The 13,344-nt window shown below is 35.9% G+C and overlaps 1 protein-coding gene across 1 annotated transcript in view; it reads left to right on the plus strand.

The window, feature by feature from the left end:
* The window catches only part of SCFD1 (sec1 family domain containing 1), a 116,041-nt gene that overhangs the window by 37,436 nt on the left and 65,261 nt on the right, over window positions 1–13,344 (plus strand). The window contains exons 11-14 of the mRNA XM_015073767.3: window positions 6,220–6,359; window positions 9,667–9,757; window positions 10,328–10,401; window positions 11,077–11,158. Coding sequence (XP_014929253.2) covers window positions 6,220–6,359; window positions 9,667–9,757; window positions 10,328–10,401; window positions 11,077–11,158 — 387 coding nt within the window. The remainder of the gene's footprint in view (window positions 1–6,219; window positions 6,360–9,666; window positions 9,758–10,327; window positions 10,402–11,076; window positions 11,159–13,344) is intronic.

The following is a 13,344-nucleotide window of genomic DNA, read 5'->3' on the forward strand; positions in this document are numbered from 1 at the left end:
TATGACTTGATTATTCCAGAGAGAGAGAGAGAGAGAGAGAGGAGTGTAAAGAAGGAGGTGTAGAACATGTATCAAGACAGTGGATTAAATATGCCTGTTGAGACAGACCAATAACCAGAGTAGCCAGCCTAGGGGAGGGAAGAGATAAGGAGGAGGAATGGGGGGTGGAGGGTGAAGAATAGATTTATATATCCAGAATTGACCTAGAGTTAATCTGGGTCAATACTGCAGTGCTTGTAGGTAGTAGCTGTCCACAGGGTCTGTGCCACTCTGGTGGATGTGCAGTTACCCAGTACGAGGGGGCATGGTTTGGCGTTTTCTGGACCCACCTCCATTATGGGCCAAGGGAGTGATCCCTGAGGCCCTGCCTTGGAGTAGTGGTGGGTGGGAATGGTGATCTCCCAGTGTCTTCTCCACAGAGCCAGACCTGGTGGACTCCGTTGGAGTCATCCGCACTGTGCTGCGGGTGCAGACGGGGGCGGTCCTTCTTGCTCCACCAACTCCCATGACCCTGCGCTTGGCTAGGATTCAGAGTCCTGCTCCATGAGCTCTGGCGCTGGGGAAGCGCCTCTCAATGTAGCGTTACGTGGTCCGGCTGGCTTTGTCTGTGCTGCCACACTACAGGGAGGACCGACTTCTCCTATTGAGGATTGAGAGCCGCTGCCCTCACTGTGAGCCCCGGGGTGGCGGACGCAGGCAGGCTTTGTCTTTTCCCACAGCACTTCAGGGAAACGGCCACCTTATTCTCCTGCAGTCTGCACCCTCGGCCCAGCCACCCCGCCTGGGGATAGTGGACGCAGGCAGGTTCTGTGCTATCATGCAGCCTTCCAGGGAGGGAACCACTTTCGCCAGCTGTGGACTGAGTTTCTGACCTACAACCGCACCTAGGCCTGGCTCCCCTCCTCCCCAGGTGCACAAACAGGGAGCCAGCCCCAGTCCGAAGAAAGCCCTGCAGTTAGAGATCAGATCCCTCTCAGTCTCAGTGCAAGGTCTTTCTCCTGTCCAGCTCTGGTCCTGCACTTCCCGAGCCACTCTTTCTCTTCCCTTTGTCTTTCCACAGAAGAGGGTTCCTCCCCTCCGTGTCCACACGGCCTTTTTTATCTCCCCCAGTTCGCAATTACCCACCTATCTTTTTTCCAGCTTTCCCATTTTCTTCCTAGTAGATTCAGTCTCTTTTCCTCCCAGGCTCTGGTGTTTAAGGTCCTTTGGCTTCTACACTTGTTTATTTAAGAGACACAGGACATATGGATCCCCCTACTTTGCCATGTTGGCCCCCTCTATTCAAAGCACCCCTGTTTTTTAAAGATGTGTGATTACAGTATATTGGATCCTAAGTGTAGTTCAAAGTTTTATGCTTTGAAGATTGATGCTCTGTTGATCCTGTAGTCTTTATTAACACAAAACCCCTTGGACAACACTGTATTGGACTAGTTTGAGGCATTTGCCTAAAAGTCAAGTATGATGTAAACTTATACTCCCTTAATCTAAGCTGTTCATAGGAAGCTTCTAATAAAAGTGTGTAGACTATATAAAAGCCAAGAAAACAACCTTGACTTCATTCATTTTTTAAAATGGTATTGTTTCATTGTATTTCCATATTCATTGCTATTTCTGAGCTTGAATTAAAATGTTATTTAAGGGAGGGGCTCCTGGGTGGCTTAGTTGGTTAAGCGTCTCATTCTTTTTTTAGTACTCTGACTTTATTTATTTATTTTGAAAGAGAGAAAGCGCATGTGCTAGCAGGGGAGGGGCAGAGACAGAGGGAGAGAGAGAATCCCAAGCAGCCTCCATGCTGTCAGTGCAGAACTCAACATGGGGCTTGATCTCACAAACAATGAGATCATGACCTGAGCCAAAACCAAGAGTTAGATGCTTAACTGACTGAGTCACCCAGATGCACCCCAAACATCTAAGTCTTGATTTCAGCTCAGGTTATGATCTCACAGTTGGTGAATTCAGGTCCCACATTGAGCTCCGTGCCATCAGTGTGGAGCCTGCTTAGGATTCTTTCTCTAGCCCTCCCTCTCTGCCCCTCCCATGCTCTCTCTTCTCTCTCAAAATAAATAAATAAACTTAAAAAATGTTTAAGGGAAAGAAGAGTATATGTTACTTGCCATATACTAATCTAGCATTAGGTTGCTACCATTTTTTCCCCCTTATATCCCACTTGCTTAGTATGTAGGATTTTGAGATTTTTATCTATGTTTATGATGCAGCATTGTATAGAGATTTTCTTTTTAAATTAAATGATTCTTAGAAGTATTCCAACTTAGATTTTTCCTTCCTTTTTTCTTAATGTCATCACATATTTTTCTTTTCTCTTCCTTCTTTTATCATTGACCAAAGTTCAGGGTTTCTAAAACAGTGCTTTCTCAAAGAAATAAAGTGTGAACTACAGATGTAATTTTAGATTTTCCCATAGCCACATTAAAAACATTAAAAGGAACAGATGAAATTTATTTTAATATATTTTATATAACTCTATAAATCAAATTATTGGCATTTTAACACATCAATTTAAAACCAATTATTTTATATTCTCTTTATATATTAAGTCTTAAAAATTTGGTGTATGTTGTACTTACATCACATCTCAATTCTGACTAGTTACTTTCCAGATAATCAGTGGCCACATATGACCAGTATCAACTGTATTGGACATCCTGTTTCTAAATCATTACGTCTCAAGTTCTTTGCTAGTTTAGAGAATGAATAAATTGGAAATGTCTGCATATAGTCAGCAGTGTATCTGTAGGGGCTTTTTTAGCCCATGATTCCTAGAGTAATAAGGAATTTTGCTTTAATAATAATGAACTAGCTTATCAGAGTGTCACTGACATTGCTGAATCTGTACAGAATACCTTGGCATCTGAATTAGGATATGTTGGGTAGTGCTGTTCAATATAAAAGAACCCTTGAACCTCCGTGTATTAAAATAACATATCTATATTCACACTATTCTTTGTTTCTTGTCCAATGTGGATGGGCAAGGAGAAACTCTTATTTTTCATAATCACTCCCAAATTAAGGGTGATGAGGCCCCATCTCAACACGTACTTTCACAATCACTGTGGCAAGGGGCAAAAATTTGCAGGTTGTATTCATTGTTATGGATAAAATTTTAAGATTTTTTTAGGCAATATTTCATATAAAAAGACAAAGTTACAGAGTGCTATAATGAACCTCCATTTGCATCACTCAGTTTCCCAGGCAATATGCATCTTATCTCAGGCATTATATGATCTATGCATACATACTACAGCATTTATCTTTAAAGAAGGACCGTAATTTTATCATACCTAACAAAATTAACAATTATTCTTTGGTAGTATCTCATATTATCTCTGTTTTCAGCATTTCCTAATTGTTTCAAAGACGCATCTTTACAATTGGTTTGTTCAAACAGGAATCCAAACAGTATCTGTACATTGCATTGGTTGATATATCTTTAAGTTTCTCAATTTATAGTAATTCCTCTGTTTCCATTCCTTTTTTATTGCCGTTTTTTGGTTGAAGGAATAGGAATCGTTTTCTAAAGAATTTCCTACGTTTCTGTGTTTGGTTGATTGTATTCTTGTGGGACGCAATTTGACATGGTTCTCTATCCCCAGTATTTTCTGTAAAATGATCTAGACCCTTGATTAGATTTGTCTCAATTCTTTGACAAAATAAAAGTTACTTTTATTTTACTTTGCTGTTTTCTAATGTGAATATAAATCTTAGCTCTGCATAAATGGGTGTCACCTATTTCATCAAAATGTAATTTTGTTAACATTAACTCTGTTTGGGTCTACTGGTCTACTTTAACTTGTAAAAGGAAACCAATACTGCTGAAGACTTACCCATGTTTTTAGCACTTCTCAATGTTATTTATTTATAACCCGTGATTGGGGACACCATTGTCCAGTCTTCTAAGTCAAGAAAGTATGAATATCAGAGGGAACAGTTTTGACTCTGCCTATTAAAACTAATTCTGTTGTCTTGTATTTGTGTATAAATATTCAGTTTCTTTAATATGACTAAGTACAGCACAGAATGTTCTAATTTCCCAATTTTGAAGACCAAAATTTTTCTTATTTGCCTGGCTGTTAATGCAAACAATGGAAGTGTTCTTGCCATTATTATGTTATTTCTCAAAACACAGTTGCAGGGTATGGTCTAATGTACTAGACTCTATATTGTTGACCTACTTTTATCAAGAGGAAATTAAATTAGAATGACTAAAATTAACAACTCAGGAAGCAACAGATGTTGGTGAAGATGAGGAGAAAGGGGGACCCTTTCGTACTGCTGGTGGGAATGCTAACTGTTGCAGCCACTCTAGAAAACAGTATGGAGATTCCCCTAAAAATTAAAAATAGAACTACCCTATGACCTGGCAGTTGCACTACTAGGTATTTATCCAAAGGATGCAAAAATGCTAATTCAAAGGGGCACATGCATCACGATGTTTATAGCAGCACTATTGACAATAGCCAAATTATACACAATACACACACACAATGGAATATTACTCAGCAGTCAAAAAGAATGAAATCTTGCCATTTGCAGCAACATGGATGGAACTAGAGTGTATTATGCTCAGTGAAAGAAGTCAGTCACAGAGAGACAAACATGATTTCACTTATACGTGGGATTTAAGATGCAAAACAGATGAACATAAGGGAAGAGAAGCAAAAATAATACAAAAACAGGGAGACAAACCATAAGAGACTCTTAAATACAGAGAACAATCTGAAGGTTACTAGAGGGGTGTTCGGTGGGGGGATGGGCCAAATGGGTGATGGGCGTTAAGGAGCGCACTTGGGATGAACACTGGGTGCTGTATGTAAGTGATGAATCACTAAATTCTACTCTTAAAATCATTATTACACTGTTACCTAACTTGGATTTAAATTTAGAAAAATAATAAAAGGAGATTAAGTTACAATCAGTATTTAATCTGCTAGGACCTAGAAGTTTAATTATTAATTAAAAACTTCTAGGGGTGCCTGGGTGGTTCAGCGGTTAAGCATCTGACTTGGGCTCAGGTCATGATCTCACAGTTCCCAGGTTCAAGCCCCATGTCGGGCTCTGTGCTAACAGCCCAGAGCCTGGAGCCTGCTTTGGATTCTGTATCTCTCTTGCTCTCTATATCTCTGCCCCTCCCCTGCTGGTGCGCTCTCTCTCTCGCTCTCTCTCTCTCTCTCTCAAAAATAAATATTAAAAAAAAAACCTTTCTATCTTAGAACTAAGATGATAATGTAGTCATATTAGATAATTTCTCCACATAATTTCTTTTTTTGTTCATCATTCATTTACTCATTTACTGATGGCCATATTTTGTCTTTGGCTCACTATTCTTCAGAGTAGAGTTGAACCATAAAATACTGTTATTACACGAAGGAATTCCCTGGGTCTAATGCAAGAAGGAAGGGAAAGGATAGAAAAAATACTTTCTAAAAGTTTAAAAATTATATTTAAGACTATGTTTGTTACTAGAAACAGGCATTAGGAGGCCTGTTTAAATAAATGGATTATGTCCAAATGTTGGACTCCTATACAACCATGATAAAGATGAGGTAGATGTAAATACAGAGGTAGAGAAAAAACTCTAAAATACATTATTGGGGCGCGTGGGTGGCTCAGTTGGTTAAGCATCTGACACTTGATTTCGGCTCAGATTATTAACTCACAGCTCATGAGACTGAGTCCCATGTTGGGCTGTATGTTGGCAGCACAAAGCCTGCTTGGGATTCTCTTTCTCCCCCTCTCTCTGCCCTTCCCCCATGTGTGCTCACACACGCTGTCTCTTTCAAAGTAAATAAACTTAAAAAAAAGAATATGTTATTTAAAAAAAAATAAAATACTTTGTTAAGTGAGAAAAGCACGGTACAAAATATGCATAATGCAATCTAACTCTTTAAAATTAAAAGGATATGTCTATGCTGCCATATGCAAAAATATTTTTCTAGGAGTATACACAACCTTAACATGATTTTTATATATTTTTTTAAGTTTTAATCATTTGCATCTACTATTTTAATTAAAATACATAAACATTTGAAAGTACATTTTGTGTAACAAAACATTAGAAAGAGGTCTTTAAATTTCAGATGTGTATTTTGTCCTTATTAGAAATATTAGAAAAGACAGCAAGAATCTGTTGATTATGTTCCTCATTGTAGGAAATGTTATGGTTCTTAAATTGTTACTTAAAAAAAGATCACTTTTTCCTAGGATTTCCATTTAAACAGAGTTAATTTGGAAGAATCTTCAGGAGTAGAAAATTCTCCAGCTGGTGCTCGACCAAAGAGAAAAAACAAGAAGTCTTATGATTTAACTCCAGTTGATAAATTTTGGCAGAAACATAAAGGAAGGTAAGTAAGAAAAGTATCAGTAAGTGAAAGATTCACCCCTTAAAAAGAAATGAAGATGTCATATGACAATGAATTTGATTAAAAAAATCAAAAAGATAATAGTGGTTCATCTACACAAGAGGTAGCCATAACTAAATAGTCTGTAGAGATGTCTTTATTGCTTGATTTCTTCCTGATTCCTATGTTGTTTTTTGTTGGTTGTTTTTTAGGGGCCACTTGCCTGTTCATTAAAACCATACTATATGATTTGGTAGATTTTATAGGTAGTTTTTTTAAATTGTGTTGCTATCCATTGACCCTCTACAAGACCATTTCTGTCTTTCATTAAAATAGGTTTTTGTGACAGGAAAACATTGAAGTGTAATTTTCCCTCTTTGTTCCGTATCTGCCTTCATACAAACACAGTTTTAGATAACTGTGGAGAGAGAGTAGCTAAGCCTGAAAATCAGATTTGTTTAAAGCACATTAGAAATAATAATTTGCTTTGTGATTTATTGTAGGCAGATATATAGATCCCATGTGTTGCTATGTCCCTTTAAAGTTTAGGGTATTTAATGGCCTCATTAATTGTTATAAAAGTTATCTAGTGGTCCTTATGGCTAGGGAAGTCATTCTAAACAAACAAACCAAAAATATCCTTTTTCTCTGAGAAAAAGAATGCTGCTCATCAACAATTACAGAAGTATAATGTTATTTATTATTACTATTATTTTGAGTATTTCAAGCATTACTGTACCTATATATGTGTCCATGTTCGTGATATGGCTATTCCTTTTGGCCTCATTTATGTTTAAAGAGAAGTAAAAGGATTGATTCAATCAGCTGGATTTTTTGTGTGCTTTATCTATTTATAACTTTTTTTTTTTTTAACACTGGAAAGTCACATTGCTTATAACAAGGAATTTTATTTTCTCTGCAAAGAAAAGTCACGGTTTTCCTCTTTCTGCTGTGGCAGTTTAGGTACTAATATGATTGATTTTATTTATTTTTATTTTTTATTTTTTATTTTTTAATATAATTTATTGTCAAATGGCCTTCCTTCCATACAACACCCAGTGCTCATCCCAACAAGTGCCTTCCTCATTGCCCATCACCCACTTTCCCCGCTTCCCCAACCCTCTCAACCCTCAGTTTGTTCTGTGTATTTATGAGTCTCTTATGGTTTGCCTCCCTCCCTCTCTGTTTGTAACTTTTTTTCCCTCTTCACCTCCCCCATGGTCTCCTGTTAAGTTTCTTAAGATCCACATATGAGTGAAAACATATGGTATCTGTCTTTCTCTGACTGACTTATTTCACTTAGCATAATACTATTATAATTGATTTTAAATGATTTTCTTCTCTTTAGAATTCCATAGTCTGTATTTTTTTCCATAGTGTCAAAGAACAAGAAATTACATTTATGTTATTTATAGAGTATGCAGAGTATTTTAAAGTTAACTTGAAGATTCACACTTTTTGGGGGGGCGACTGGGTGGCTCAGTCAGTTGAGCATCTGACTCCTGATTTCTGCTCAGGTCATGATCTCACAGTTCGTGAGATAGAGCCCCGTGTCAGCTCTTTGCTGACAGCTTGGAGCCTGCTTGGGATTCTTTCTCTCCCTCTCTCTGCCATTTCCACGCTGTATCTCACTCTCTCTCTCAAAATAATTAAATAAACTTTAAAAAAAGATTCACATTTTCTAATAGAAAAAAGCTTAAGAAAAAAATGTCTTCATTCAAATATGGAAGATTTGACTATTTTCTTTAGACTATATATTTAGGAACAATCTAAGAAGTCAGTTGAACAGTAAGATATTTAATTCTTTGTAAGTAATTGTAGCCCTGAATAACTCTCACTCTAAAGATTGTAGTACAATATTAGAGAAATACAGTAATAGTAATGTATGTGCAAAGATACTGGGAGATTGTGTAGAATAAAAGAAGTAACTTAAATCTTTCTGAGCTTCATTTTCCTCATCAGTAAAATGTAGGGATGATAATTCTACAAATCTATTGCCCTATTTCAGAGGGTTGTTATGAAGACAAAGTGAAAAATATAAAGAAGTAACTTGCCCAGAGTCATCTAGTTATCATTGGTAAAAACAAGAATAAAGGCCAGTCCTGGCAGATCCCAAAGGTCCTGGTCTTAATTATTAATAGTATGTACCTCACCAAGACCGTGGTTAGATTAGATGAGAAATTGAGACAGATTTTTAGCATTGTGTTTGGCATAGAGTGAGCACTCTGTAAATGTAAGCAGTTATTGTTTGTTAGTCCTAAGACTAGAAGATACTGGAGATTTCAGGATTATCTAATTCAGCCAGCACATTTAAACATGCTCAGTGCTATATTCTGCCAGCATAGTCTGCTGAAGCTGAGGTTTATGCCTACAGTTGTCATGTAAAACTGGACTGTTTTCCTCAAAATCCTTTCAGGGACTTCTGCCATTTCTCTCAGTCTCCATTGGGTGAAATGTGCTGATTGTGAATGGAGTGTTACCAGGTGTCAGGGCAAAGTGCTTTTTTTTATTGCTATTCATTGTCTTTTCTTTTTTGAAGGAAGCAAAGCTTCTGGCCTCTGCTAAAGCTGTAGATGAAAATTATTTACATTAGGGACTATTTCATGGTCAACCACACATTCATTTAGAATTATTCAAGATTAGTGCCACGTGAAACTGTTCCAACCAAAGATGCTCAATGATTGCAGATCACTTGTGTCCTAAGTCTACGGATATTACTGCTAAACCTCATTTGGCTGGAAGAAGACATCACACATTAGAACAGCAAAACTATGGCCTGTATTCTGTTTTTACTAACAGTGTTCTAAGATATTAAGCTTACAGAATTAAAAGACCTTTTTTCACAATTACCTGCATGTAATATTTTTTAAATGCCATGTTTGTAGTTATATGAACCCTTTGATAATCTGTGTTAATTTGGTTAGTAATATTTAATTGATGTTTGGTATACCATGACTCCTCCTCTTTGTTTTTCAGTCACTTAAATATTTTACTTTTTTTCCTAACAGCATGTAGGTGAAGAAAAATATGATATGGCTAATGAAAATCATAGAAAAAAATTAAATGTCCTTAAATGTAGAAGTATTATATGCATTTTAAAGAAATAGTATTTATAATATAGATACTAGAAGGATATATAGTTGGATTTATGCCAAGTGTTTTCTGCCTATGTTATATATAAAAAATATTCAAATCCAAATAGGTACATTTAAAATAAAAATAAATCCTCATGGTGTATATTTCAGAATTCATACAAAAAGGAATATTTTAATGTCATAATCATAGTTCATCTTGTTCATTACTGTTTCAGTCCATTCCCAGAAGTTGCAGAATCAGTTCAGCAAGAACTAGAATCTTACCGAGCACAGGAAGATGAGGTTAAACGACTTAAAAGCATTATGGTAAGATTCTGTTTGCTGTCTTAGAATTATACAAAAGTAGAAGGACATCTGGAGGGAGGAAGAGGTTAACTTTTTTGTTCCTTATGAAAATTTGAGCCATTCATTGTTTTAATAACAAAAAAAGTATTGTCAATTTACATAAATTATCTCTTAAAAAAGAAATGTAAATACTGAGAAGAGCAAAATTTTTTCAAAGAATAATCTGTATTTATAATCTGAAAAAATATATAATGTGGCTTCATGTTAGAGGTCTGTGTTCCAGCGCTGCACACTCTAACTGTACTGTGATACACTCAGCATGTGGCCATACTGTTTATTACTGTGTGACCAGTGCCAAGCTTCTGCGCCTATTTCCTTATCTGAAAATACTCCGTGCTGCTCGGTGGTCATCCCACCATTTATATTAGACTGGTGGTACCTAGAACTCTAATGTAACTATTAGAGATGGGTGTTTGTTCCTTAGAGGAGAAGAATCGTCACTCTGGGTGACTCAGATCTTAGTGTTTATCCGTAATCTGAGGAATATATTGATTTTTATGTTTCTGGGATCTTTTTTTTTTTCCTTCTCAGGGACTAGAGGGGGAAGATGAAGGAGCCATAAGTATGCTTTCTGACAATACTGCTAAGCTAACATCAGCTGTTAGGTAAGTAGGCAATATACGACCTTTAAGTCTGTCTGTTGATAAGATTTATCTTGAAGGCTAAAAGTTTGGCTAATATTTTTAATAATAGGAAACAGTAGGTAATGGCATAGACCTTTAAATTTAAAAAACTAAATTGTCTCTTTAAGCTGATTTAAGTTCCTTCTATATAGCAGATCATTTGCTTCTTTCACTAGTTAGAATTGTATAATGGGGATAATTTTACTAGGAAGATAGTATTGGTGATAAAATAATACAACTTACTATTTTATCATTGCTGCTGTTATTATGTTAACTAAAGGTTAAGCTTGTTCTTTCTGGTACTTGAAACCATCAAGGAGAGAAGAAATGTGTTTTAAATGTATATGTAAAATCATATTTCCATTAATCTGATTTTACTCTAAACCTCCAGATTCTGGAGTCAGAAAGTGAAATGGTGGAATAATGATGTTTGGGAGGGAGATTACTTTAAACTAAGAAGTATTTTACTTGTATTAAAGTAGTGAATATTGTTATGTGTTAAAGCCTAGAGATTAACTTTGGTTGATATCAGTTTAATTTGTCATTTTATCACTACTTGTTTCCTCAGAGGAAACACCCAGGTGTGTATTTTATTAAGATCTATGTCATTTTCTTAGAAAATTGAATGGTTAATTTTTAATTTTTTGGTACTTGTAGTTCTTTGCCAGAACTCCTTGAAAAAAAAAGACTTATTGATCTCCATACAAATGTTGCCACTGCTGTTTTAGAACATATAAAGGTAAATTTAACCTACTCCCCAATATTTATGTGTTCTATTTATGTAGAGTTTTATACTTTTTAAGATGGTTTCATATTCATTATCTCATTGAGGCCTCACTGTAATAATATGAGATAAAATTATCAAAGGCAACATTAGTGCCTTCATTTTTTGCAAATGAGGAAGATTAAGAATCCAGAAAGATTAGTGATTTGCCAAGGTCACACGTTTAGTATATAAAAGTTACATCTGTGATATTTGTATTATGTTGTCTCAATATTGCTTCAGTACTACCTCTACACTTACTCTGTTAACAGTAGACCTGTGTCTGTCAGTAATAGAGATTTAGACACCCTTCTTACTACAGTACTATCTAAAATATCCATTAACTTTTAGTCTTAGATGAGTATTTTATTATTAAGGGTTCTTACTGTCTCCTGTTGTATTGTGATTTTGAGATAAATGGTTTGTATCTTCTATATGTTGTTATCATAGTTCTTTTATCTCATTACTTTGTTCATGATTACCCCATATCAGTCCTTCAGTATTCTGTCCCTTATTCTCTGGACATGTAGCTGAATTTCAGTGACAAATTGGCCATACACTAGGACATGGTTATTACTGACCCTTGCTTTCCGTCTGATATGATATATTTGAAAAAGCAGTGTAAAATAAATAACTAAATATGTTTATTGCTTTTCAAAGGTATTGATAACACCTTGAATTTATGGGAAAGGGACTTAAACATTTTTATTTATTAATGATTTAAAAAGTCATAGAGATGGGAAGGAACTAATATAGATAGATAATGGACATTGTGCATCATGGAATTTAAACCTGTGTAATTTCTTTTGTTCCACATCTCAATATTGGTACTGGCGATTTTCATGTACCTACAGGGATAGAAACATAATTGTTCAGTTTATAGATGACTCTCCTGATATTTTCCCTTCCATATTTAGCATCTCTGTAAAATGGGTAAAGACTGCACAGATCTGTTTGCCTGAGGTCATTGTCTCCTGTGGAGATAATATATATCATCAGGTGAAATACAACAGAGAGCTATATTGAGAATATCCTTCAGTAGGAGAGAAAAGGCTTTGCTTACAAGGTGAAGACTGAATCTAATGTAAAAAGTTTATTGCATCAAAACAAAATATAAGTTCTGGTTTATATCTGTTAACCTGTAATTTTGTACTAAGGATCTTCTCATCCATTAAACTAATATTTTTTGAGTACTTGCTTTGTGCCAAGCAGTGTTGCTAGGTGCTAAGCGCAACTAAGTGGACAAGTAAAAATAAATTCTAAGAAGTTACAACAGTTGTTAATAGTCCTCTGTGGTCTTTAAGATTTAAACTCTTCTGTGGATTTACTTTGACTTTAGTTTTTGTTTGTTTATTTTTTCATTAGTAAAGTTTATTGATTCTTACAGTTTACTTTGTGACCTCAGTTCTCATAGCTGTAAAACCAATAAAATTACCAAACGGAGTTGTGTAACCCAAAGTAACTAATTATTATACTATGGAAAGCGTAGTTTTATCCTATTCATAAAACTTGACAAACATTATCCTGCTACAAATTTATATGAATTACTCCAGGTCAGAGTCTAGAACTTATGGTTTAAGAAAATTCTAGCTAACATAATTGATTTATTCAGTCATGTTTATGGAGTAACTGTGTGTTGTGCTAGGCCTTGGAAATTCTGTGGTAAATAAGACAAGTTGTGTATTCTCATGGAGCTTCTATTATAGTAACAATAAACAAAGTACCCAAATTAGAAAACAAGATAACTTCAGTCATTTAGGTGATAAGAAAACAAAAACAGGGTGATATGAGGTGATAGAGAACATCAGAGAGAGCTACTGTAAGTGGTTAGGAGTAAGTGGTTTGATGAGGTGATGTTTGAGTTGAGACCTGAACCACAAGGAGCTGGTTAGTGAAAATTCCAGGGCCAGGCATTCCAGGCAGAAGGACTAAAAAAGTGCAAAGGCCTTAAGACAAGGAACAAAGTTAGTGTGTTTAAGGACACAAAGGAAGATTTCTATTATTTTTTTTAATCTTTATTTTTGAGAGAGAGAGAAACAGAGCACGAGCAGGGGAGGGGCAGAGAGAGAGAGAGAGAGAGAGAGAAAGAGAGAGAAAGAGAGAGACAGGTTCCAAAGCAGGCTCCAGGTTCTGAGCTATCAGCACAGAGCCCGACATGGGGG

Source organism: Acinonyx jubatus, chromosome B3 (assembly GCF_027475565.1).
Source record: "Acinonyx jubatus isolate Ajub_Pintada_27869175 chromosome B3, VMU_Ajub_asm_v1.0, whole genome shotgun sequence".
In the NCBI taxonomy this organism is placed as follows: Eukaryota; Metazoa; Chordata; class Mammalia; order Carnivora; family Felidae; genus Acinonyx; species Acinonyx jubatus.